The 27,884-nt window shown below is 46.8% G+C and overlaps 1 protein-coding gene across 2 annotated transcripts; it reads left to right on the forward strand.

Annotated features, from left to right (window-relative positions):
- Positions 1-13: 13 nt before the first annotated feature.
- On the forward strand, positions 14-27,219 carry SLBP (stem-loop histone mRNA binding protein). Of its 2 annotated transcripts, none has more exons than XM_070613476.1 (8): positions 14-368; positions 467-583; positions 4,721-4,825; positions 7,948-8,007; positions 8,278-8,415; positions 9,069-9,218; positions 10,370-10,451; positions 26,316-27,219. In XM_070613476.1, the coding sequence occupies exons 1-8, from the start codon at positions 310-312 to the stop codon at positions 26,328-26,330; spliced, it is 726 nt and encodes a 241-aa protein (XP_070469577.1). In that variant the 5' UTR covers positions 14-309; the 3' UTR covers positions 26,331-27,219. The 2 variants fall into 2 exon arrangements, with proteins under 2 accessions (XP_070469577.1, XP_070469576.1); XM_070613475.1 differs by lacking the exon at positions 26,316-27,219 and adding an exon at positions 14,242-15,169.
- Positions 27,220-27,884: the final 665 nt, after the last annotated feature.

Consider the following 27,884-nt stretch of genomic DNA (forward strand, 5'->3'; position numbering starts at 1 on the left):
CCGCGGGGCGCGCAGGTGGCGTCGGCGGGCTCGGTGCCGGCCGCCTCACGCCTCACGCCCCTTCCTCGCGGCCTCTCCTCCGTCCCGGCCGGCGTCCCCCTCCGGCGGCGGCGTCCGCGCCGCGCTCGCGCTCCCGCTCCCGCGCCGGCGGGCTCCCCGCAGGGGCCGATGGTCGCGCCCGGCGCGGCGCGGGAGCGCGGGGGCGGGGCCCGCGGCGCATAAAGGCGGCCGGGGCGGGGCGCGCGCGGTCTGTCAGCGCCGGCCCCGGAGCAGCGCGGACCCCTACTCGCGCCCCGCACGCCGCGCGCCATGGCCTGCCGGCCGCGAAGCCCGCCCCGGGGCGGCAGCCGCTGCGACGGCGACGCCAGGTGAGGCCGGCCGCGCGCCGGGGCGTCCGCGGGGTCGGGCGGGTCGGGCCGGGCGGGTCCTTGGGCCGCTCCCCCCTGACGCAGCCTTTCGTCGGCAGCCCGCCGCCCCCCGCGAGATGGAGCCTCGGCCGGAAGCGCGGAGCCGACGGGAGGCGCAGGAAGCCCGAGGACGCCGAGGGCCCCGCGAGGCCGGCGGGCGACCGCAGACCCGACAGGTGGGCCGGCCTGGCTCGCGCGGGCGCCTCCCGGCGGGGCGAGCATCGGGCCCGGGGCGGGACGCGGCCTGCGGGGCTCCCTCCCTGGCTAGTCAACGCGCCTGCCCGTCACCCCCCCCCCCACTAACCACCGCCTGTGGGTTACCCCACCCCTGACTAGCCACGGCCTGTGGGGCACCCCACCCCCGACTAGTCACAGCCTGTGGGGCCCCCTCCCTGGCTAGTCAACGCGCCTGCCCGTCACCCCCCCCCCCCCACTAACCACCGCCTGTGGGTTACCCCACCCCTGACTAGCCACGGCCTGTGGGGCACCCCACCCCCGACTAGTCACAGCCTGTGGGGCCCCCTCCCTGGCTAGTCAACGCGCCTGCTGGTCACCCCCGCGACTAGCCACGGCCTGAGGGGCACCCCACCCCCGACCAGTCACAGCCTGTGGGGCCCCCTCTCTGACTAGTCAACGCGCCTGCCCGTCCCCCCCCCCCCACTAACCACCGCCTGTGGGTTACCCCACCCCCGACTAGCCACGGCCTGTGGGGCACCCCACCCCCAACTAGTCACAGCCTGTGGGGCCCCCTCCCTGACTAGTCAACACGCCTGCTGGTCACTCCCCCACTAGCAACGGCCTGTCAACCCCCCCACTAGTCAACACACCTGCCCGTCACCCCACCACTAACCACGGCCTGTGGGGTACCCCCACCCCCCGATTAGCCACGGCCTATGGGGCCCCTCCCTGACACTAGTCAACGCACCTGCTGATCACCCCCCAACTAGTCACAGCCTGTGGGGACCCCCCTACTAGCCAGGGCCTGTGGGTCACCCCCCCGACTAGTCAACGTGCCCGCTGGTCCCCCCCCCACTTGTTACGGCCTGTGAGTCACTCCCCCCACTAGTCAATGTGCCTGCTGATCACCCCCCACCACTAGCCACTGCTTGTGGGGCACCCCCCCACTAGTCACGGCCTGTGGGTTACCCTCGCATTAGTCAACGGGCCTGCCAGTCACACAGCCCCCCACGCTGACTAGCCACTGCTTGTGGGTCACGACCCCCCCACTAGTCACGGCCTGTGGGTCACCCCCCCACGAGGGCACCTGTGGGTTGTCATCATCACCCCTCTCCCCAGCTAGTTAAGGTCTGCAGGTCACCACCCTGACTAGTTAGGGTGCCTGTGCCTCACACCACTTGATCAGTTATGGTTCCTGTGGGTCACCACCTTGGCAAGTTAGGTCACCTGTACCTCACCACGCTTGGCTAGTTAAGGCACTTGTTATCTCACCACGCTTGGCTAGTCATGGAGCTTGTGTTTTACAACACTTGACTAGTTAAGGTGTCTATGCCTCATCACACCTGACTAGTTAAGATGCCTGGGCCTCACTATACTTGACTAGTTAAGGTGCTTGTCTGCCATAACATGACTGAGGTACTTGAGGAGCCCGTGATGTGTCCCAGTGATAGGTGTCAACGAAAACTGGCTTCAACCTCAGTCACTCAGTGAGCCCTGTTGTGTTCTGGGAACGGCATCCTGAGCTACTGTGAACTTCTTAGAATGTTCCAACGCAGCTAGTCAGGTTGGCCTTTAACGGTCAGCTTAGAGAAGTTAGGTATCACACCAGAGTCGTAAAAGGTGGACACCAGGATGCAAACCAAGGTCTAAGCTTCAGGTTCCTCTTTCTGTCCTGACGCTCCCCAGGTACCCTTCACTGCAGCGTTTATGTGTGTTTGAGCATTTTCTAGGTAGGGCAGAGTGTTGGGGAGGTCGAGACACCTGCCCAACAAGATTTCCGTTTTTGTTGTGCCTCTGCCCTAGCGTGGGTGGGTCAGCAAGTCAGACGAGGTATTTCAGAGGGACGAGGAGTGGCTGAAGAAAACAAGCGGGAGGTGATGGTGGTGAAGGCTGGCGTGCTGTTCAGAGCCCGTGGTCAGGGAAGGCCTCTGTTGGGGGACCTTATGTGTGGTGACTGGGATGAAGTGGGAGGTGGTCTCTGTGAGGATCTGAGTGCCACAGCCCTCAGGTGGGGACATATTTGGCCTGTTTGAGGACTGACTAGAGGAGGATAAAGGGTGGGGGGGGCAGCTAAGTTCAGGTGAAGGGAGTGCTGAGAAATGGATGGTTCAGGATAGACTTTTTAAAGCAGGACTCGTACTTGCTGATGGGTTGGGGGGCTGAAGAGATGAGTCAAGATGATTCCAATTTTTTAGGCTTGGACTCCTTTGTCACTTGTGGAACCATTTATCAGGATGAAGAGGGTGGGGATGGAGCAGACCTGGCATGGGGAAGGAATCAGTGGTTAGGTCTAAGAAACTTCTCAGATGAGCAGGAAATATCAAGAAGTTAATGAGATCTAAGAGTCTGAATGGAGGAGGCCGCTCGCCTTAGGCACAGACGTGAGTTATCAGCGTATAGGGATGGCTTTTAAAGATTTGAGACTAGGGGAAATTATCCGGGAGGAGGTGTGAGTGTAGGAGAGGGCCTGTACAGCCCTAGGGCTAGATGTGAAGAGAAGGTAATCAAAGGTCATCACTGAGATCAAGCTCTGAGCCCTCCAAGTGGTCTCTCTTTTAGCTGAAGATAATATGTTAAATCGTTATATTGTTTTAAAAGTTCTTTGTATCCCCATGAGTACCCTTCTAGCTCACCAGTCAGCCACCTAGGCCTCCTTATTTTTCTAACATGGCAGGAAGGCTCATGTCCTAGGCCCTGTACACCTGCAGTTTGCTCTGTGCATAATGCTTTTCTCCCCACAATCCCCTGTGGTGATGAGTGGGGAATGCACGCAGGTACCTGGTGAGTAGAGCCAGCTACGTGTCCCTCACAGCATGCAAGGAGTAGTCCTTTTGGAGGGAAGTTAGTTCAGTGTGTAAAGTAAGTTTTGTTTTCCATTTGAGCAATTTCCCCAAAAGTACTCTTGTCCTAAGGTAGGGTAGGTGGTGAATATAATCTGCCTAATCTAAGAAATAGGTTTTAGTTCCACCAAAAGTATTTTTTATTATACTACCAAAATATGAGATGTAGCAAAACATCATTTGTAAGCACCTTGTAAAAGTTCAGGGATCTGTCACGGCTGGGAGACCCATCCGTGAACCTCTTGATCTGGTTGTCCCCTGTATCTGACACAGTTATTGAGTCAGTTTAACCTTTGGTTCATTAATTTGATTTCAGACCCTGCCAATTATTTTTAGACTCTGGAAATTTACTTTTAAAAATCCAATTTGAGTTTCTCTGGGTGGGGTAACCAGAAGGGAAGAAACGATAATTGTGTAAAAGGATTCTTCACTTGCTGTTGCAATTGCATTTTCAAAGCAGGTCATTTGGTTTGCAGCTGGAATATATAAGGTTGCTTATTGTTGTAGTTGAAGTTAGTGTCTAGTTTTGATATACCAGTGGTGGCCAATAGAAAACTGAGGAGAAAAAATAAAAATGTAAGTTTACATCTAATCTACAAATAACAGACATACCAGAAATTCTAAGTGCCAGAATTCTTGGCGTCAAGCCTTATGTTTCAAGTTGCCTGATATTGACTAAAGATGTCCTTGAGTTCTAGATAAAACTGAGCTCCTAGATTGAGTTAACCCAACTTTGGCAGAGAGGTACCTTTACTAGTGGACTGTCCTACTGCAGCAAGGATTCCCATGTATATTCTGCCCTCCATTTTAATTACAGTGTGATATATTATTGTTAATTGTGTGCATTTAGAAGTAAATAGTAGCCACTATTTATTAGGTACCTTTTATGTGCCAGTCACTCTGCTTAGCGTTAAGCATGTGCTATCTGAAATCTTTTTTAAAATCCTGAAAAAAATAACTTCTCATTTTGAAAATAAAAGAACAAGTTGTATTAGGCACCTTCTCGGTGCTGATGATATCTCATTGACTTTGTCTGCCTATCTCCCAGTGGTCCGTGTCCTCATGATTTAGCAAATGCAGGCACATGGTGGATGCACAGAAGTAGCTTATTGAATGAAGCCCAGAGAGGCTTTCAGCAAATTGCCCAAACTCAGTGAGCTAATAAGTTACAGAGCAGAGATTACCCTGGAGCCTATTTCCTTGGCACTTTCCAAACAACCTCTGAACGTTTCTTGATGTGTGATTTGAAAGGAAACTGAAAGTGTGGTTCCAATGTGCATTTTTGTTTTATTGCAGCTTTACCACTCCTGAAGGCCCTAAGCCCCGTTCTAGATGTTCAGACTGGGCAAGTGCAGTTGAAGAAGATGAAATGAGGACCAGAGTTAACAAAGAAATTGCAAGGTATACATTTCAGACCACTTTGAAATGTTATCCATCGTCTTTTTAATTATATATTAAATTGAAAGTATGTCTTAGAGTAGTGGTTCTTAGAGGTCTGGTCCCCAGCCCAGCAACATCAGCAGTTTCTGGGAACTTGTTAGAAATGCAGATTCAGCCGGCTCTGTGGCCGAGTTCGTCCGATCTGCTGCGGCGGCCCAGGGTTCGGATCCTGAATGCGGACGTGGCACTGCTCGTCAGGTCACATTGAGGCGGCATCCCACATCCCACAACTGGAAGGACCTGCAACTAAGATACACAACTGTGTACTGGGGTGGCGGGGGGAGTTTGGGAAATAAAGCAGGGGAAAAAAAAAAAAGATTGGCAACAGTTGTTAGCTCAGGTGCCAATCCTTAAAAAAAAAAAAAAAGGAAGATTGGCAACAGTTGTTAGCCTAGGTGCCAATCTTTAAGGAAAAAAGAAATGCAGATTCTCAGGCCCCTCCCCAGGCCTGCTGACTGGGAAACTCCAGGTGGGGCCCAGCCATGTTTTAAGAAGCCGTCCAGATGAGTGTGCGCAGTGAAGTTTAAGCACCACCGTCTTAGTGGCTGTCCTTCCGGGACGGCAGTAGGTGGGAGGTGGTACTGCTGGATCGCAGAGGACAGCCATGATGTGCTCTAACCTACATGCTGGGCGCGCTCACCCCAGCAAAGTGCGTGGAGGTGCTCTCCTCAGGTAGCATACTCTTGACTGACACCTGGCTAAGGTAATAGCTCGGAAATGCCAGAGCACAGGGAGGGCTCTCTCACTTGGGGTCTGTGAACTTGCACTTGTACCCAAAATTGTTGTGTGTATCCAAGTTCTCACCAACTCCAAGCCACTTCCCTGATTCATTACGGATCTGATGGTGCGTCCTTAACCACTACTTACCTCCCTTGATTAATTCTTGTGTTTTTAGGCTTTTCTCCCCTTTGATATCTGCCATCTAACCCAGCTGAATGAACTTAGAGTTAAAATATTGTGGCTCTTAAGTAGTTGAAGTATGTTGAACCAAGACTCCGTTAGTTCTTAATTCTGATGAGAAAATGTGTCCTCAGTGTCAAGCAGGGCCAGACTGCCTGCTCTGCCTCTGCAGTGGTTGGTAGTCTTTATAGTTGCCTCCTTTGGAAAGGCACGGGCACACAAGGGGGTTGGTTATGATCACTCAAGGGGCCACTTAATTTCGTTTAGGCATCAAAATGTATGTGTATGGGTAGGTTGTATGCCTGGGTAGAAAAGGTGGACTGGGAGTTGACAGACGTGGCCTCCAATGTTTTGAATGAGTTTTATTTATCTAGATCTTGATTTTTCCAACTGAAGTTAGGATGTTTGACTTGGTCTATGCAGTTTCTGTGTTCTACTCACAAGGCTCATCATAACTCTCAGCGTACCTATCTGTCCTGACCCCCGTCACCCCTTGCCAAGTACCTTCTGCAGCTCTTAGGCCACACGGGGAGACCCCTGTCTGTTGTGACCCTCTTGTCTTGACCCTCCTGTTGGTGGACCCCTCTTTTTTTCCTCAGTTGTCTCTGAAAATTGTCCTCTTTTGCAAAACAGGCCTGCTCTGTTTTGGGTCACTCTGTTGATTGCACCGTTTCTGATCGAAAGCTGCTGGTTTTAGAAACACCCAGGTGATTTGACCTGCTGAAGATGGTGGTCTGCCTTACTTCCCACCAGGAAGGGGGGTGTGAGAATTCAGCTCACTGTACTTCAAGGAGGGTAACACACACTACACATCAGCTGTCTGAAAATTTGAGAATGGGTTTGTCACACGTAAAGCCAGTCTTTGTCAGCTGGGGTTCTAGAGAGCATGAAGCCTGCAAAAAATGATTTGAGGGACTAGTTTCTCAGTTCTCACAGGATGGTACATAATCAGTGCTGTTCCACGTACACAGGAAATAACTTAGTTCGTTACTTTCTGATGTCCAGACTGCACTGGATGCCACAGCAAACTTGAGAGAGGTACAAGAATTTTAGATTTTTGAAGGAGACACAGTGATCTGGACATCTTTTAGATACTTGCATGAACTTCTAGCTTGAGATGGTTCATGGTTTCAGTGTTAGCTTGCAGTATGCTCCTTTGGTGACATACCTTTGCAAAGCTGGGTTTTGGTAGTTCTGTGATAGAAGGCAAATGCCTCATGAAGTCCGTGAGGCGCAAGACAGGGTGGGGGATGTTCATTCTCTTTTCAAGATCAGAGAAGGTGAGCAGTGCCCATCAGGCACACATGTCCCATTAATAAGTAATTGTGGTATTAGAAATAAACTTTTTAAATTCCCACGTATGTTTATTTTTTTCAAAAGGCTACAGGGTTTTGGGGGTGTAAATTTCAAGGTTGTTTGGATCTCACTACTTAAACTGAAAGTGTTAGGGTGTCTTTGGCCCAGAGCCCTCTGCGGTACAGACAGTGGCGCCTGAGGGCATTGAGGGAGGAGTGTTCTCTCTCAGCCTGGTTGCTTTAAGCACTATGTGATCTGGGCAAATAACCTTTATCTTCTTATAAAAGAAGGTGACAGAGGGAGGTTGAAAATACAGTCATGTGTCACCTAACATTTTGAGAAATGTGTTGTTAGGGGATTTTGTTGTTTTGCAAACATCATAGAGTGTACTTACACAACCTAGATGGTATAGCCTACTACACACCTCAGCTACGTGGTACTAATCTAATGGGACCACAGTCGTATACGTGGTCCATTGTTGACCACAACATCATTATGGGATGTGTGACTGTAAGAGAAACAACATGCTGTTACCCTAATCCACTTACCCAGACCACACCTCTCAGGAAGAAGGCTATTCCTAGTGGCTGTCTTTTAGCTCTAAGAGCATTAAATGTTAACTTTTTTTTTTCTTTTCTGCTTTTTCTCCCCAAATTCCCCCAGCACATAGTTGTATATTTTAGTTGTCAGTCCTTCTAGTTGTGGCATGTGGGACGCCGCCTCACTGTGGCCCAACAGACAGTGCCGTGTCTGCACCCAGGATCCGAACTGGCAAAACCCTGGGTTGCTGAAGCGGAGCATGCGAACCTAACCACTTGGCCACGGGGCTGGCCCCTAAGTTAATTTGTATACGTTTTTAAAAACAGCAACATTTATTTTGTTCCCAGATATAAAAGAAAACTCCTCATAAGTGACTTTGGGAGAGAGAGAAAATCATCATCGGGAAGGTAAATGCCATAGAAATGTTTCTTTTCTAATTGTGAACACAAAATACTGGTTGTCTCAATAGCATCTACTGACTGATTAGTCTGTTCTTCACTGATAGGAAATATTGTATCATGTACTAAATTCCCCTATATACAAAGGTTCTGGAGTGTTCTGGGGTTAATATGGTTTGGAATCTAGAGGACAAATACTCCTTCATTATTGTGTTTCAACATTTTCTTTCATAATCTTAATTGGGAGGCTTGTTCAGTTGTTAATTTCATTTTCTTCAGTTCTGATTCAAAGGAGTCTATGTCTTCAGTGCCAGCCGACTTAGAGACGGATGAAAGTGTCCTGATGAGAAGACAGAAACAGATCAACTATGGAAAGAATACCATTGCTTATGATCGCTATATCAAAGAAGTCCCAAGGTAGTCTCGTTGCATTGGCGTGTCTTGATCAAGTCGTGTGGCATTGTAGTCTAGAGAGTTGCTTACAGGGCAAATCTGATTCTGGGAATAGTTCACACCTGCTAAGAACTGTTTGTTAATGACTTTCAGGTGCTTAGGTAAATAAATAAGAATGATTGGTGACTGAAAAACCAAGGACATGAAGATTTTAAAACGTAACATTTTCATAGTTTAGAATTGTTAGGTAACATTTTAGTCCTCAAGCAGTCTTGTAAATGGAAAGTTATTAAAATACATGATGGGAAAAAAAGTCAAGTTCAAGTCACATATTGTGAAGATGTTACTGGAGAAAAAATGAGCATTGCCCCATTTTGCACAAGCAGCATGCTCTTGCCTGTCATGCTTCCTCACACACATAAAGATACAAAGAAGGCTTTAGAGAGTGCATCAACTTCTTGGCAGAATTGGGATTCGTGTGTACTTTTCTGGAGCACAGATTGCAAAAGAATAGTAGAGTCAGAGGTAGTGCTTTCTTATACGTGCCTTTGCTCAGTTTGTACAATCTCAGTTGATTGATAACTTTTTAATAACACTGATCTCAGAGTTTGGTTGTCTTCACACTAATGCGCACATGTGAAGGGCTTGTGCTAGGGTAATCTTTTTCTCTCCCGCAGACACCTTCGACAGCCTGGCATTCATCCCAAGACCCCCAACAAATTTAAGAAGTATAGTCGACGATCTTGGGACCAGCAGATCAGACTCTGGAAGGTGGCTCTGCATTTTTGGGATCCTCCAGCTGAAGAAGGATGTGATTTGCAAGAGATGTATGTCTTCATTGCATTCTTATCCTCGACTTCTGAGATGCGTGTGGTGACTGACATCGCTCTGTCACTTGTGTGGCAGGTTGTTGTGGTGTCAAGTCTCCCTGGGAGTGCTCAGGGAGCAGAGCAGCCAGTTATCACAACTGCTTGTCTGTTTTCTCTGTGCAAGTGTAAAAAGCTGGCCGGGTGGGCTCTGGAGGGAGGGGTGTGCTTTCTGGATTGGATTTGCTTTTTGTGGCTAGAAACAATAGAGCTTAGCAAACCTAGAAATAAGTGGGTTTTTGTTGGTTTTTAAGATAAATATTCTAAAAAGTATTGGAGTAATTGAACTATGGAAATTAAAGGCCTTTTCTTTAATGAAGGAAGCCTTTTATCTTTTCATTATTGGTTTTTAAATTTGTGTCTAGTTGCAAAGATCAGGCCTGAATTTTTGCCACATCGTTAGGATTCCGGTTAAACAAGGAGGTGGAACAAATGGTCTTGCACTTACCTCCCTCTGTGTGGTATCTCTTCTCATCTCCTCTGTTCACCTGAGCCTCTCTCTCTCTCAGAGACACATTTATTTGTTCAACAAATATTTGAGTTTCTGCTTTGTGTTGGGGAAATTTATTAGGAACTGTCATGTTTGAAGCAGTTCCTAACATGGTTTTACAAATTTGGCCTCACGGATGTCGTACTGATTTTTTTCCAGTGTGACACTATTGTCGCATTCTCTTTATAAGTAGAAAATTGGAAAAATGAATGATGATGTGTACTGTGGTTTGTTGCAGTGTTCATCTCATTCCCCCCAAATTGGTCTTATTATTGATGCTTGTACTTACAAGGATGCTCGTGGATGTGTATAAGTAGTTTCTCTGCAGTTGAGAATGGGCTGCTTGTGGTGCGCCCTGAACCAGGCGAATGTTTTCGCCTGCAGTGACTGCCACCAGCTTTACATCTGTGATCAATTTGCAGCGGTTCAGTGCGGCACATGGGGAGTCACTGAAAGCTGTTCCGTCCTCAGAGAGCAGAGGAGACACGTGTCTGTCCTCCTGGGGCAGCGTGGTGTTGATGGCGTTTGTTTTAATGAACAGACTTGGAGAACTTTCCTGTGCCCCGTGTCTCCTGGCTGTGTTAGGTGGTGACTGACACGCCTGTTTGGCTTCACTTCACAGACATCCTGTCGACCTTGGGGAAATGGAGACGGAATCCGTGGACAGCAGCTCTGAGTCCCAGGCGAGCTCTCAGGATAACTTCGTAAGTACCTTTCCTCGGTTCTCTCTCTTAGTGTGGGTGCTTCAGGTTAGTTGTTGACAATATATGCCACTTTAGAAACTGAAGTTTAAGCCGAAGTTTGATTCTAGTGCTTATGAAAAAGGGACTCCTTACCCCTTTCTCTAACATCATCGAAATGTCAGATTTGATGGAGTTGCTAGGTAGTGGCCTTAATTTAAGTTTTCGTTCAGTCCAACTAACCAGTCCTACCATTTCCATTTACACGTAAAAAGCCTTTTCCCCTCTGGTTCCAGCGTCTTCACAAGCATTGTCACTAGCATTAATTTTAGGCTGTATACAATTTGTGCTGGTGAATTGCTAGTAGAGGAATCATCTGCTAATTGTTAATAAATAAAGGAATGCTTTGTGCCTAGGAGTTTTCCCCACATTTGCCAATTTAAAAAAATTACATGTTTTTGAGAAAAAACTTAAGATTAAAAGCAGCGTACAGAATTGCTTCATCTCCATTTCTGTAGTCACTGGTTGGGTGCATGTTCTCCAGATTTTTCTGCATGTGTACAAGCAAACACACATCAGCAGTTTACAATAAAAGGGTCCTTTTATTTTATTTATTTATATTTTTTTGTGAGGAAGATTTGCCCTGAACTAACATCTGTTACCAGTCTTTCTCTCTTTTTTTTCCCCCCAAAGCCTGAGTACATAGTTGTCTATCCTAGGTGTAAGTCATTCTGGTTCCTCTATGTGGGATGCTGCCACAGCATGGTTGATAAGTGGTGTGTAGGTCTGTGCTCAGGATCTGAACTGGTGAACCCCAGGCTGCTGAAGCAGAGCGTGCGAACTTAACCACTTGGCCACAGGGCTGGCCTCCCTTTTATTTTATAAACGAGACTACCCCAATATTTACATAGGGAAATATCCAGCATATTAAGTGAAAAAATAGGTTAAAACCTATAGAACACAAATATTTGTTGTGAAGTACTCATCCTTTATATAAGATCATCCTGTACTGTTTGAACAGTTCAGAAGCTTATAAAACAAACGTTTATAGTTGCCTTTTCCTGCTCTCCTTTGATCTGTGTCACTCCTGGTGAGCCTGGTTTATGTCCTTCTAGTCTCGTGGAACATCTGCACACCACACACTCTTGTTACTGACAGTGTGTCACTGAGAGGTTAGAAATAACATAAATGTCCAACAATAGAGGAATGGTAAAATTATGTTGTTGTTATAAGGAATACAACTGTTACAGATTGGTTTTGAAGACTAATGACATGGGAAAATTGTTGAGATAAATAACAGGATATTTAATGAGAGGATGATCCTAGTTTTGTGGAATTTACACATAGGCAGGACTAAAAAGAAACCTATGAAGATCTCAGCAGGTCATATCCTCAGTTTGGATTAAGATTAACCCTTGTCCCGTCTCAAGAAATAGATTCTGAACATGCCACTTGCAGTATCAGAAGTTAGAGGGAGATGCACAGGCCTGAGGGGCCAGGGAGGGGGCTGAGACTGCACAGTTGTGTGCAGGGAGCCAGACCTTAAAGATGAGAGGCAGGGGTCCTGGTGGGAGATGCTGGGGGCAGCCACAGGGAGGGGTGGCTCAGAGACAGCTGGATGTGCAGAAGGAGGAGAGAAGGCTGGGTGAAAGTAGGTATTTATTTAGTACAGTGGACACCCAGTAGACAGAGACTGTCTGTCTGTCCCAGTGTGTGTTGCTTAACTGCTCAAAAGCAAGCTGCAGGGTGGTGGAGCTTCACCACTGAACACTGGACACAGCCACGATACAACTATCGTGCCCAAGAAATGTAACATTGATAATGTGCTGCTGTCTAATAAACAGTCCATATTCAGGTTTGTCAGTTGTCCCAATAATGTCATTTTTATGAATCTTTTTTTTTTTTTTTGAGGAAGATTAGCCCTGAGGTACTGCCAGTCCTCTTTTTGCTGAGGAAGACTGGCCCTGAGCTAACATCCATGCCCATCTTCCTCTTTATACATGGGACGCTTACCACAGCATGGCTTTTGCCAAGCGGTGCCATGTCCGCACCCGGGATCCGAACCAGCGAACCCTGGACTGCCTAGTGGAATGTGCCAACTTAACCGCTGTGCCACCGGGCTGGCCCTTTATGGATCTTTTTGATCCAAAATTTAATCAAGGATTATGTGTTTAAATTGCTGTGTCTCTTAATATCCTTTAGCTTAGAATAGTCTACCTACCTTTCCCCACTGACATTGACTTTTTATTTTGAAGAGTTCAGGCTAGTTTTTGTAAAGTGATATATTCCTCAATTGGGAGTTGTCATATTGTTTCCGTAAGAATTAGACTCAGGGGCCGGCCCCATGGCCGAGTGGTTAAGTTCGTGCGCTCCACTTCGGCAGCCCAGGGTTTTGGTGGTTCAGATCCTGGGCAGGGACATGGCACCGCTCGTCAGCCCATGCTGAGGCGGTGTCCCACAGAACTAGAGGCACTCACAACTAGATTATGCAACTATGTCCTAGGGGCTTTAGGGGAAGAAGAAGGAAAAAAAAGATTGGCAACAGATATTAGTTCAGGTACCAATCTTAAAAAAAAAAAAAAGAATTTGATTCAGAGTAAACACTTTGGGCAAGAATATTTCGATGCAGGGGTGGTGTATATCAGTTTGTCCCACTATTGGTAATGTTAAATTTATAATGTGACTTGGGTGGTATCAACCAGATTTCTCTATTGTAAAAATAGAACTCTTTTTTAACATTGATTTAGAACTTTGGTTTTAGGTCATATAAACATACTTCATCTGGTTTAAACTCCCTAAGTTGTAAACTGACATTTGAATGTATGACCTTCCAGTTAAACTTTTTTTTTTTTGGTGAGGAAGGTTAGCCCTGAGCTAACAGCCATGCCCATCTTCCTCTTTTATGTGTGGGATGCTGCCACAGTATGGCTCAATGAGCGATGCATAGGTCTGCGCCCGGAATCCAAACCCACAAACTCTGGGCCGCCAAAGCAGAGCACGTGAACTCAACCACTGTGCCACCGGGCCAGCCCCTCAGTTAAACTTTTTCAATGAAAAAAACAAAACCTGTTCATTAAAGCAATCCAGAAATATATTGAACTAAACGCTGTCACCTCCTGTCTTGAGAGTCACTGTTCAGCCTTGCCTGGGCCTTCAGCATGCGTTCTTAGAGAAGGTGTACATGGCGTACACATCTGGACTTTGTGTTCTTATACTGGGCCTTGTAAATAGTATGTACTGTCCCTTTGATGGTATAATTATTAGGATCCCTGCTGAGCCGAAGTGAATGCACAGACCTTGACGTGCATTCTCTCACATGGTTCCTGGAAGTTGTGGGCTGTAGGAAGCGGCCCCCGTTTTTGAGGTGAGATAGGCTCGGCCCCAGTGCTAGAGCTGAGCCGGGTCTGCCTCGGTTTGATGTGGTTCTGCTTCACAAGTCCCAGTAGGTGACAGTGTGCATCTAGACTACACAGCAGCTCCTGTTAGAGTTGAGTGGCTGCGGCTCAGAGGCCTTCAAGGGTCAAGTGGTTCCTCATTGTAGGGGGTGAGGGGCAGTGTTAGTGGATAGGAGTCGACACATCCAGCTGAAGTAAAGTTTGATGTTATCCTTCAATTTTAGCTAGCTAATTGCTTTGGATTCTGTCTTGTGTGTTCCAGCATTCATAGACCCTTGCTGGTAAGGATCGGTCTGGGTCCTGGGGCACTGCGGGTGTAGGAAGCGGCGCTCAGTCCCTCGGTGGGGCTTAGCAGCCTTGTGCTTAGTGCCTTCTGTATGTCTGAGGAACTAGCCATGACCTGGGCTTCTGTTTTCTAGGATGTGTACTCTGGCACACCCACCAAAGTTAGACACGTGGACTGCCAAGTGGGGGACGAGTTTGATTTGGAAGCTTGTCTAACTGAACCCTTGAAAGACTTCCCGGCTATGAGCTAACTGGGGCCACCTGGAGGCCACTGAGAACAAGACTTGCCTCCACCTGTCTGGGTGGAGGGCCAGCCAAGCATGTGTCGTGCATCGTAACTGGATGGTTTCTGTTAATAGTTCGTTATCTCATGGTGAATTGTTATTGCCTTATTTTCTTAAGAAACATTAATTTTATGTATAGTGAGTGTATTTTGCATGTTTTAACTTGTAAATGGAATTAAATCCAAGAAAAATTGAACTTGAAGCAATCTTGCAACAAACTTAATTGCTTAATTCCTACCATCTTTTAAGCTAACCTGACAAGCATATTTTAACTGGTTTTCCACAAGTATTTTAGATATTAAGTTGCCACTTACCAGATGGCTTGTTTGGATTTAACCATATATTCATGGGACCAAACTAGCAGCAGCTTTCTTTGAAGCATTCTCAGAATCAGACACCTTTAATATTTTCATGGAAACTTAATTTTTGGCCTTTCATCAATATGTCAAGGTGGCTTTTTTTTCCTCATATAGAGCACTGAATAGTCAAAGACGTTAAATTGAGCTGTTAATGGATTTTATGTAAGTTATACAGTCTTAATTTGGTACTTGTAAATAGCACTCAGTAGGCCTTCTACCCATAATACTCCGAGTTAAGGCAGCAGGATTTAGAAAGAACTTTTTTTTTTACAATCGATTTTCCATGTAAAATTGCTGTAAATGATAATGTGTACAGATTTCTGTTCGAATATTCAATTGTAAACTTCTTGTTAAGACTGTTATGTTTCTGTTGCTTTTGTATGGAATGACATTGCAAAAATAAAAAGAAAAGAACCTTCTTTAACTGATTTATTACATTGCTGGATGGGCTAACTGCCGTGATTCCTGTGTTTGGAGGGTTCGAGTCAGCATCTGACTTGATCATGTGGCGCTGGAGAGGATGGTGCATGGTGGTGAAAGAGTCATGACCAGACTCATCAGGCCCACCGCACCCTGTGAGGGGACCTCGTTTGATAGGTTCAGAGCTCCAACGTGGGATCTGGTTCGAGCTGGAGCCAGATGCAGAGCTCGGGTCAGTGCGGGGCCCAGCCACATTTGATGTGTGCTTTCCTTAGACCCAGGGTCTTCTGGTTGAAGGAAGTGGATGCCTGGCAGACTTACATAGGAAGCCGGGGACCTAGGCTTGATGCTTATTGAGCAACTAGAGTGACAGGGCCTTTCTCTGTCTCCTGAGACAGACCAGGGCTGCACAGTCTACCCTGGAGCCCAGTGAGCACTGGACCTGGGTCCCCAGGGTCTGCCCTGCCCATGGCGTGCCTTCCGCAGTCATTCACTTGGACGCTCACAGCTCTCCTGCAGACCTTGCCACCAGCCACGGCCATGGGCACACGCCCCAAGGACGCTCCCTCGGAAGTGATGCTGAACTCACTTCAAGCAAGGGATGAGCTTTGGCAACTTTGTTCAAGTTGTTTCAAAAGGGCAGAAACATTTCTTGCTCATTTAACACATTTGTTGAACCCATACTGTGTGTCAGGCACAGTCTAGCAGTCATTGGGGACACGGAGGAGACTGAGTGTCCCAAAGTCTGCAGTCACACTCTAATGGGGACAGAAGACAACATACGGTATCAGATTAAAGGGTAAGAGTAGAGAAGGCTGTCGGATGTGGGGAGTGGCTGGGTGGTGGGAAGTTGCAGTTTTTACAGGGCAGTTGGGAGATACCTGATAAGGTGGCATCTGAGCAATCGGGTGCTCTCGGGGGAGAACATTCAGCCCAGAAGGCAGCGAATGCAAAGGCCCTGAAGTGGGAGTGTGGTGAATAGACTGCCAACCAATCCTCAAGTGGGGGAGAGACTTTGTAGCTGGGCAGTGGGCAGGAGTTGAAAGGACCTTGAGAAAGCCTGAAGAGCTGTGAGGAGAGTGCTAGCTGGTGCCTTGGGGCTTTGAGGAGACTTCCAGTGAGGGTTGGTGGGAAGGTGTGGGAATACTGGGAACTGCACCAAAGCAGACCCTTACTCTGTAGTGACAGGAAGTAGCAGTACTGTTGCATGCGGTGTGGTGGTGGGAAATAGAAAGTATGACTGATGGACGGGGTGATGTAGGTAAGGATTTCCAGGCAGAGCGCTGACGGCACCTCTGGCTTCCTGCTGCTTCTGAAAGGCAAGAATAGAATGCAGTCTGTACAAAGGCTGAATATCATAATGTACACCTGAAACTCACAGTGTTAAAGGCTAATGTGACCTCAATAAAATTGTTAGAGTAATATTAAAAACCTTGTGGCAATAGACTGGTGATGTTTACACAAAACCGTGACTGTAATTAATGCCACCAAATGGTACATTTAAAAGTGTTTAAAATGGCAAAATTTGTTATATATATCTTACCACAATAAAATAGGTAAATAAAAGGCGAGAGTAGAGAAGCTAAAGGAAGGAGTATTTAACATGAAGGAGTGGCACTTACTGGTCTCAATTATTCTCAGCCTTTCCAGATGGCAAACAAGGCTAACATTAAAAAATGGCTTTGAAGCAAAGATCAAATCCAGAGGACAGCCAGGAAGACGATCTATAATGAAGCTGAGGCTGTGGATGGAAAATGCTTTGTTAAGAATTTAGGATGTTGACAGCCTTTCCATCAAACAATAAGACTTCTAAGAAGCTTAAGAGCTTGTCCCTCAGTAGAAGCCCCAAACAGAGAAGGGCTTATTTGAGGAGACCTGTGCATGTGACTTTTGTCTAATGAATTGAACCCCAGTAAGATTCACAGGAGACTCAAAGCTTTTGAAAGAATTATATTGGCAAAAACTGCCAGTTTGGACTGAAAGGGACAGGCAGTATGAAATGAAAGAAGACTTTGGACCCTCAGGATTCTACTGGCAGGAAGCAGGCTGAGAAAACTACACAGCTGCAAACACAGGCTACGTTTCATGGAAAAAGAAAGATAATTCAGAGGGCGGGACTAGAAGTCCAGAGGCAGAGCCAAGAAGCATGGAGAACAGCTGATGGAACTGCCGTGGCCAGTGCCTCCCATGTGCCTCCCCTCTCTGCCCGCCCATCTTTGGACAGAGTGTCTGTAGCACTTACCCCAGGCCTGGCCCGTTGTCCACTGTGTGGGGATGTGGCGGGGGCGGGGGACAAAGGGCAGATAAGTTGTCTCCTTAGTTCAGGGTCTTCAGACTGAGAGCAGCTCCACACCAGGAGCTGTGCTTATGGAACTCCATCCGAGGAGAGCCAATTTCAGTGACGAGATTCTGGACTTAGGGCTGGTGCTGTAGTGGAACGAGACTTGGATTCTTTGGGAGGACTGTAAATAGTGTGTGGCCCTGCCAGAGGGTGGACTGGGTGGTCTTACAGCAGGGCGAGGAGCCTGGGCTGGCTGGAGGAGGGGGCAGTGATGGGTGAAGTTGGGGTTGGGGTGTGTCACAGTGTGGACTACAGCTTTCCCCTGGGTGAGGCAGCAGCCGCGGAGGTCTTAAGCAGAGGCTGTGATATCTGACTCAGAGTCTGGAAGAATCACTCTGGCTCTTAGCTTTTGCTTCACATTTAAATTCTTGAAATGTTCTTAAGCACCAAGGAAATCAATCTTCAGACTTTAGTTCTTGCCTTTTAATGCTGTTAACATAATCTAGTATTTTCTGTATGTGTTACAAATAACCATAGGCTAGGATTGAGTTGTCTTTATTCTTGACTCTTGTACATCGAACCAAGAAGTGTCAGAACTAAATTAAGTTTGTCCAACATGATTAATTCTTCACAGTTCCAGGCTGATTGCTATCTCGTTCCCCTTGCTAATTCATTTTCCTATCTTCCTGTGTATAGACGTGGTCAGCTTATCAGGGTTGTCATCCTACATCCCCCAACTTACTTTTTTCCATGCATTGTGAAGCCGTTCTTGTTTCTTGCTGGTCCATCAGGATCCTGTCCTCCAGGTGCTCTTTTTCAGCACTTCTGCCTTCAAGTTGCTGATTCCGCTATCCTTTTGGTGGGGAGATGTCGACAGAGCCTGCCAGGTGAGTCAGCAGCCTCTGCCTGAACCAGAAGCCTGCACTTTTGGCTTTCTGGACCCGTGAGGGTGGCTCTTCTGATTAACGGAGAGGTTACAGGATTGTTTTTTTCCCCACGTGGGCAAGTTTGAAAGGTCTGCCAGGTAAAGTCACGTTACAGTAGTTGGCAAACCGGAAGCCACTTGCAAATGGATGTGTTAGCTGTCTTCTTTGGACTTGGGTTGGCTCTGTGCGTATTTGGGAGGAGGGGAGAAGTGAGCCTTTTTGATCATCAGTCTGCATATTAACTTTGTGTTTAAGAATCTTGAGGGTTTTTTGTTTTGGGTTTTGTTTTGTTTTTTGGCTTTGTTGTCATTGCTGTTGTTTTGTTTGCTTTTTAACATGCAGGCTTTAATTGGACCTAAGCCACTTTGTAAAACTTGCACTTCAAAGATGCATGTAGAGTCTTCCAGAAAAAGACCCCCTCGGAATAGGAGCCCGGAAGCAGAGTCTTCAAATGTTGGCACGAAGGGCTCAGTGGCTGGTGTTCCACCAGAGGCGCCGACTGTGTGCGGTGCCCCTAGAGCGCACTGCCTGGCCTGTGGAGTGCGGAACACAGACCTGCCATCCAATCCCGGCTCTTAGCTGTGTGATGGGGCCTTCACGTCCCCGTCTAGAAAACTGGAATAATAACGTCTACCTCATAGGACGGCTTTAAGGATTAAAGGAGAGGATGAATGCCACACGCTTAATAATGCTCCATAACGGCAGCTGTTATGGTTGCTGAGGGCCCCATTTAAAGCGTTGACAAAGCCCTGCACGTCCATTAATTCCTTCACTAACAGGGAGCATAGGGATGGGCTTCAGGCAAGAGTAATAACAGCAGGCACTTAGGAAGTGGGAAGTCCACTACAGAGGCTTAGCTGCTCCACGGAGGCCCAGATGTGGTCGGGTCTCCCAGGGAGGGGTCCTGAAGCCCTGCCCAGTGCATGCTACTCCCCCATGTGAACACCAAGCTGTGCGAGGGCCATGTAGTATGTCCCCCAATGACCCCGAATGTGATTTTGAAAAGGGTTTTCGGGTGTGACAGCCATCAATGCACTTGCTGTGCTCTTTAGGGAAAAGGCAGAATTTGAGTCTCCAGAGCCACCTCCCTCCCCTCCTTAGGAAGAAGTGCCAAGGAGAGGCTGCCGTTGGTAAAGGCAGGTGGAGCAAGGCTGTATTAGTTATCTACTGCGGCATAACACATTTCCCCAAAACTTAGTGGCTTATGAGAACGGTATTTATTGTCTCAGTTTCTGTGACTTAGTTGGGTCCTCTCATTCAGGCTCTTCAAGGTGTGGCTGGGGTCTCCTCTGAAGGCTCAACTGGGGAGGATCCATATCCAAGCTCACTCACGAAGTTGTGGGCAGGATTCAGCTCCTCACAGGCTGTCGGCCAGAGATCGCCCTCCCTTCCTTACCAGGTGGGCTTCTCCATATGGCAGCTTGCTTCATCAGAGCAAGCAGGCAGAGAGAGCAAGAGCGAATGCCAGCAAGAAGGAAGTGACAGTCTCTCATTACCTGATTTTGGAAGTGACACCCTGTCCCTTTTGTTGGTTAGAAGCAAGTCACTGGCCAGCCCACTCTAAGAAGAGGGGATTACACAAGAGTGTGAGTACTGGGAGCGGGCCCGTTGGAGCAGTTTTAGAAGTCAGACCACTGCAGAAGCCCTTTCTCCTGAGCAAGGGGACATCCTTAGGCACACCTCTGAACTGCAGCCTGAATCTCACACGGCACAGAGTTAACTTAGAATGTCCCTCAGACTGAAAGGTCAAGTACAAAATTACAAAACTTGTAGAAAGTCGTGGGATCGGGGGCTAGACAGAGTTCTTAGACTTGGCACCAAAAGCATGATCCATCAAAGGAAAGTTAAACTGGACCTCATCAAAATGAAAAACTTTTGCTCTGCCAAAGACCCTGTTAAGCGGATGAGAAGGCAAACTGCAGACTGGGAGAAAATCTTTGCAAACCACATGTCTGACAAAGGACTTGTATCTTTAATATATAAAGAACTCTCAAATCTCAACAGTAAAAAAAAAATCCAATTAGAAAAAGGATAAAAGACATGAAGAAACATCTCACAGAACAGGATGTGCCAACGACTGATGAGCACATGAAAGATGGTCAACATCGTTGGTCATTAAGGAAATGCAACTGAAAACCACCCGTCAGAATGGCTAACGTAAAAAATAGTGAGGACACCAAATGCTGGTGAGGACTGGAAGAAACTGAATCCCTCATGCATTGCTGGTAGGAAGTAAAATGGTACAGCCACCCTGGAAAATAGTTTGACAGTTTCTTGAAAAACTAAACATGCAACTGCCATATGACCTAGTAATTGTACTCCTGGGCATTTATCCCAGAGATGAAAACATATGTTCACACAATCTGTGTGCAAATGTTCATAGCAGTTGTATTTGTAACAGCCAAAACTGGGAACAACCCAGATGTCCTACAACGGGCGAATGGTTAAACAAACTATGGTACATTCATACCATGGGATTCGACTCAGACTCAGGGCAGCACGCGGGATCCCACAGGGATGGGCAGTGTCAGTGTCAGTGTCCTGGTTGGGATAGTGTACTGTAGTTTTGCAAGATGTTATCCTAGGAGGAAATTATCATTCATGAAAACTTTCCTGAAACATGAAAGATTTGAAACCACATATTGAAAGAGCACACCACATTCCTGAATATATTGGCCCAGAATGACCAACACCAAGACAGTCTAGCAAAATTACTGGAGTTTAAAGAAAAAGGAAAAAAATCCTTTGGGCATCTTGAAAAAAAGCACGTTATTTATAAGAGAAATATTAGCTTATCAGACTTTTTGACAATACTTTATGCCAAGAGATAATGGATTAATATTTTTAAGATATTTGCAGACAGAAAATGTGCGCCAGGGAATTTAAATCCAGAAAAATTGCTTTCAAATATAAAGGACTGTGAGACGAATAAGAGGAACTTATCCTAAATTGGAGTCAGGAAGGCCTGTAGGGGGAGCCCTCACACATCGTCAATCATACCTGCCAGGAGGAGACCAGGCCACTGCTGAAGGAAGACTTCTCTACCCACCTGGCAACAGCACAGCCAATGAGAAACACCACAGCTCAGCCAATGGGAAATGCCACAGCTCAGCCAATGGGAAGCCATGGCCGTGCTGAACTGTTCCTCTCCCCCAATGAACCTTCCTTTAGAAGAGGCCCCCCCCCACCATTTCTGTATAAAAGCAGCTCCCTCCTTTGTTCCCTGGATTTGTCTGTGGTTCACCAGAGCACGCACATTCTGAACTGCAATTCTTTTTGCTATTCCCGAATAAACTCATTCTGCGGATAAAATAACAGGGGAATTTGCTTTTTAAGTTGACAGGGCACAGAGAAATTATCTACATGGGAGAGCTCAGAATTCTGAGAACTTGTTCCTGTGAGCCCTTCTTAAGGAATCCACTGGAAAATGAGCTTCAGACAGCTAACATGATCGGAGACATCAATTTAAGCACTGACGATGGTGTTACATGTGCGTTAGCTGTAGGGCTAAGGCAAAGTGAGGCTAAGATGGAGCGAGTGCAGCATGGAGCAGCTGTATGCTCTGGTAACTGTTGAAACAGATAGGGGAGAATGGGAAACGTGCCACAAAAATGTTTCCTGTTTTTAGTGATCATGTTGTTGGTATTAGTATTGCTATTCTGATACTGTTGGGAAAACCAAATGAGTACTTATAGGATCTTCTGATCCTCACGTCTCCTGTGTCCTCCTCAGTGTGGGAGAAAGAAAACACGTGTAATAAGTGGAGAGGAGCTTCTGGAGCTCTGTCGTCTCGGATCTGTGTTTGTAATGCCAAGCTGGGGACCATCCAGATGTCCTTCAACAGGTGAGGTTAAACACACAGTGGCACCAGCAGATCGTGGATCCTACTCCGCAACAGAAAGGGATGAACTACTGAGACACGCAGCCCTGACAGGTCTCCAGAGAATCACGCTGAGCGAATAAAGCCCATCTACAGGGTACACATTGTGTGGTTCCTTTTATATAACATTGATGAAAAGACAGAATTATAGAAATGAAGAACAGTGGTTACCAGGGAGTCCGTATATATATTGTGCATCTAGATCTAATCTAATCCAGACCTATATCTAATCTATATCCATCTGTCTGTACGTCTATATTTATATCATCTTTAGCTCCCCTCTAGCTCTCTCAGCTGAAAGGTCTAGAAAAAGTGACCAAGCCACAGCAATGACCATCCCTTGACCCCATATTGTGGTCTTGAAATACCCTTTGTCACTGAAATCTGAACCTGTGAACCCCAGGCTGCTGAAGTGGAGTGTGCAAACTTAACCACTATGCTACTGGGCTGACCCCATTGATTTTTAATCAGCATATTTAGACCATTTGTATTTAATGTAATTATCAATATAGCTGGGTATCTACTATCTTGCTATTTATTTTCTGTATTTCTGTGTCCCGTCTGTTCTTTGTCCCTTGTTTACTTGTCTCATGCCTTCTTTTAGAGTATTTTTTTATTATTAGGTTTTAGCTCCACTTTTGGATTATTATTTGTATTTGTTATGTGTGTATTGGATTTGAATTGGAGATATCAATTTAAACTCTGGGATATTTTTCACACACACACACACAATTTCCTACCTCTGTCTTCTGAAAGGACCTGGAAGTAATGATAGCCCAACAGCAGCAAGCACGCTTGGTGCCCAGATCTTGGTTTCTAAATACCGTTCCCCACTGAAGGGACCAGGGCTCCGTGGAGAAATGGCTGATTCCAGGGAGGGAACGGTAGGTACAAGGTGGGCTGGAGCATCTTGCTGTGACAAAAAGTGAGAGTGTACACATCTCCCAACACAGGTGAGCTTTGAGGACATTATGCTAAGTGAACTAAGCCAGACACAGAAGACAAATACTATATGATTTCACTTATTCGAGGTACTTAGTCACAATCTAGAGACAGAAAGTAGAATGGTGGGTGCCAGGGCTGGGGAGAGAGGGGATGGGGAGTGAGTGTTTAGTGGGGGCAGAGTTTCAGTTTTGCAAGATGAAAAGTTTCTGGAGATGGATGGTGGAAATGTTTACACAACAATGTGAATGTACTTAATGCCACTGCACTATACACTTAAAAGTGGCTAAAAATGGTAAATTTTATGTATATATTTTATCACAATAAAAAGAAAGAAATCAAAAAAGTTGAAAAGACAATCCTCCGACTGGAGAAAAAATGTGCAATGCACATCTGATAGAGGCCTGACATCCAGGATGGACAAAGGACTCCTACACTTCAATAACAGAATGACAAACAACTGGTCAAAACAGTGACCAAAAGATCTGGTCAGACACCTCTCCAAAGAAGATATATGGGTGACAAACAAGCACATGGGAAGATGCTCAACATGAGCAGTCATCACGGAAATCCAGGTGCAAATCACAGTGGAACACCACTACACACCCACTGGGAAGGCTGCGATCAAAACACAGGAAACAGCAAATGCTGCAGAGGGCGTGCAGCACCCGGCGCTCCCACGTGTCGCCGGCGGGAAGGCACAGTCATACACCCGCTTTGGAAAACCGTCTGGCAATTTCTGATAAAGTTAAACACATATTTAGCACATGATGCAGCAATCCCACTCCTATGTATTTACCCAAGAGAAACGAAGATTTGCGTTCACAGGAAGACTTAGACACAGTGCTCGTAGCAGCTTTACTGTAACAGCCCTGAACCAGAAGCAGTCCAAATGTCCATCAGCAGGTGGATGCATAAGCAAACTCTGGCACACCCATGCCATGGAATCCTACTCAGCAGTTAAAAGGAATGGATTACTGATACATGCAACAACCTGATGACCCTCAAAAGCATTATGCTAAGTGAAGTAATCCAGCAGAAAGACTAAACACCATAGGATTTCATTTATGTGAAACTCTAGAAAAGTCAAAACTATAGAAAGCAGCTTCAGTGATTGCGGGGGGGGGCGGGGGGGGAGGGTGAATGTTAACGGCACAGGGGCACGGGGGAAGCTTTTCGGGGCCATGGAAATGTTCTATAGCTTGATTGTGCTGGTCGTTACCCAACAGTGTATGCTGTCCCAATTCATTGAGCTGGGTGAATTTTCCAGCATTCAGAAAGGTTTCCTCAGAGAAATTACCTGCTCGGGCACCCCTTCTATCTGTCCCCTCTGACCCGTCGTAGGTGACCAGCTGCTGCTTTCTTATTTATCCTTCCTGCAACACAAGCAGACAGATGTCTACTTTCTTATTTCCCCATCTTTCTTACACGAAAGGGAGCGTTTAGGGACACTCTTTTGCACTTTGCTTTCTCAGCTGACTGGCGTAGCTGGATGTCACTCTCCATCCCTTCCAGAGACCCTCCTCCTTCTTCCTGTGCCCTTTGGATGGTCGCACCACGGGTTCCTCCACCCATTTCCAAGGAGGTGCTTGTAGGTTGTTTCCAGTGTTTTGCACTGATGATAATGCTGCCTGGAGTGAACTTGCACAGCTGTATTTTGTGCACATTCAGGGTCAGTTCCTAGAACTGGGTTTGCTGAGGGTGAATCATATGTGATTGTGGAATCAGTACCAAGTCTCCCCTCCCAGGGTCACCAGTTGGCACTCCCACCAGCAGCGTCTCACAGGGCCTGTTGCCCTGCAGCCTCACCAGTGCAATGAGGTGTCAGGCTTTTCCATCTTTTCCAGGGACCTTGCAGGTGTAGGTGTGCCCTGGAGATTCTTGGCCACCTTTGGGGTGAGGACCACCCCATAGAGCAAAACAGGGGAGCACAGACCGAGCTTGGGATGAACAATCTGCTCTCCAAAGGCCTGTGTGGCTCTTGTCAACAGCAGGTGTCTGGCCGGTGTCTGTTCATCTGTCTTTCGTTGTGAGAAGCAAAACCCTTCCCATACATCTCACTGTATCGTCCCACCATCCTATTAGGCTTTCTTTTAAAATGCTCTTTTGTGTCTTTTCCTGGCTTTGCTGCATTGGCTGGTTTGTTTTCTTTTATCTTCTCTCCTCCCATCCTGATATCTCATCGGCGGAGCTGATGGTGGAGAGACAGGCTGGGGCAGGGCGCCTGGGCACCTCTGCACCTCAGTTTCCACGTCTGTAGATGGGGACAGCAATGATGACCAGCTCACAGTCAGGCTGAGAACTGACAAGGCTGTGCGTGTGAGGCCCTTGGAGCTCCCCGGGCAATGGCAGCTCCTGGTGTTCCTCCACGGCCCCTGCTGTGAGCCCGACTCCTTCCTTCAGCGCTGCATTGAGAAATACACGTGATGTGTGCAGAAAAGTATAGAAAATGACAGTGAGAGCCCCTGTATCGACTACAAGTTTTATCAAATCTTTGCCCAGATGAATTCCAGATCCTTTTTGTTTCTTTGTTTTTATTGAGGTGAAATTCACATAAAATAAAATGGACCATTTAAAGTGAACAATTCAGTGGCATTTAGAGCATTCACAGTGTTGTGTAACCGCTCCCTCTATCTAGTTTCAAAACATTCCCATCACCCCACCTCTGTTAGCAGTCATCCCCCATTCCTCTTGTCCCCCTGCCCCTGGCCACCATTAATCCACTTTCTGTCTCTGTGGATTTGCCTATTCTGGACATTTCATATCAATGGAATCACATGATACATGGCCTTTCATGTCTGACTTCTTTCACTCAGCATCTTGTTTCCGAGGTTCATCTGTGTCGTAGCGTGGCTCAGTCTTTGTTCCTTTTTAAGCTGGATAATATTCCATTACATGGACAGACCACATTTGGTTTATCCATTTATTGGTTTTTGGACATTGGGTTGTTTCTACCTTTTGGCTGTTGTAAACAAGGCTGCTGTGAACACCTGTGTTCCTATCCACGAACATGGCACACCTCTCCATTTTATTCAGGCATTCTTTAATCGCCTTCAGTAATGTTTTGTAACTTTCCCCATAAAGGTCTTATATAACCTTATTGTGTTCACTCCTAGGAACCTGATTTTTGAGAATGGCACTGTGGAAATTAACCAAAGAAACCTTAACTAAATTGGATTTGGGGAGGCCTGCAAGGGGAGCTCTCACCTCCATCACCCATCCTCAATGACACCAGCCAGGAAGAGAGGGTCCTGGCATCTTCCACGGGGGGTCTAACTACTTGAGGATGAAGGAAGATTTCTCTCTCCACCTGGCAACAGCTCAGCCAATGAGAGACGCCGCAGCTCAGCCAATGAGAGACGCCGCAGCTCAGACAATGAGAGATGCCGCAGCTCAGCCAATGAGAGACACCGCAGCTCAGCCAATGAGAGGCCGCAGCTCAGCCCATGAGAGATGCCGCAGCTCAGCCAATGAGAAGCCATGGCCGCCTGAACTGTTCCTCTCCCCCCGCGGACCTTCCTTTAGAAGAGCCCCCCTCCCCCATTTCTCTATAAAAGCAGCTCCTCCTTTTTTCTGCACATTTGCGGGTGGTTTGCCACAGCATAGCATCCTGAACTGCAGTTCTTTTTGCTATTCCCGAATAAACTCATTTTGAGATAAAGTAACAGACAAATTGCTTTTTAAAGTTGACAGCACTTTTCAAAAAATTCCATCTTCTGTTTGTTGTATGTGAATAGAATCATAATGGATTGTTGTAGATTGATCTTGTTTCCTGCTCCCTTGCTGGATATTATAACCTATTCATTATCACACATTGTATATTTTCTTGGTATTTATATGTAGAAAACCATACTGGATATAGATAATGGCAGTTTCAGTTCTTCCTTTCCAATCCTTATAACGTATTTGTTTCTTGTCTTATTGTGTTGATGATGACCTATAGTATGTCCTTAAATTTTTAGTGACCATATTTGAACTTATATTTTTCTATCAGTGTTAAGAATGAATCCGTATCTATGATGTGCAGGGTGGTTATCTTTCATTTACTCCCTGGATCTGCCCTCCAGCCTTCTCCATCCTGCTCTGATCCATGGGGACTGTATCAGTGGGCTCCTCTGTCCTCTCGAGGACCAGGTGGGAGCCCAGCAGGAGGTGAGAGGAGGGAGGGGAGTGAGGTCAGGGTGTGTGCCCTTGGGCTGCCTCTTTCCTTCCTCTGTAGGAGGTGTCTCTCTGCCGGGGCTGGTACCCACTCCTTCTCCTGGTCTCTTTGGTCCTGGTGGTGGTGACAGTGCCAGAACACTGCACTCACCCTGTGGTTTCTCCACATCTGCCCATGCTTTGTAAATACTCTGCGGAGCATCCTGATTTGAGCATGCCGTGTGTTTATAACCTTTCTCTCATTTCCTGGATTTTGTTGAAAATATCCAGAATTTTAGTTACAGGCTGCGGTGGGCTGAAAGATAGCCACATCAAATCCTGGAACCTGTGAATGTGACTTTATCTGGAAAAAGAGTCTTTGCAGGTGGGATTAAGGATCTTGAGATGAGGAGATCATCCTGGATTATCTGGATGGGCCCTAAAGCCAATGACAAATGTCCTTATAAGACAAGGGGCAGGGAGATTTGACAGAGAAGAGGAGAAGGCCAAGTGACATCAGAGGCAGAGACTGGAGTGATGTGACCACA

The sequence above is a fragment of the Equus przewalskii genome, chromosome 3 (assembly GCF_037783145.1).
Source record: "Equus przewalskii isolate Varuska chromosome 3, EquPr2, whole genome shotgun sequence".
Classification (NCBI taxonomy): domain Eukaryota; kingdom Metazoa; phylum Chordata; class Mammalia; order Perissodactyla; family Equidae; genus Equus; species Equus przewalskii.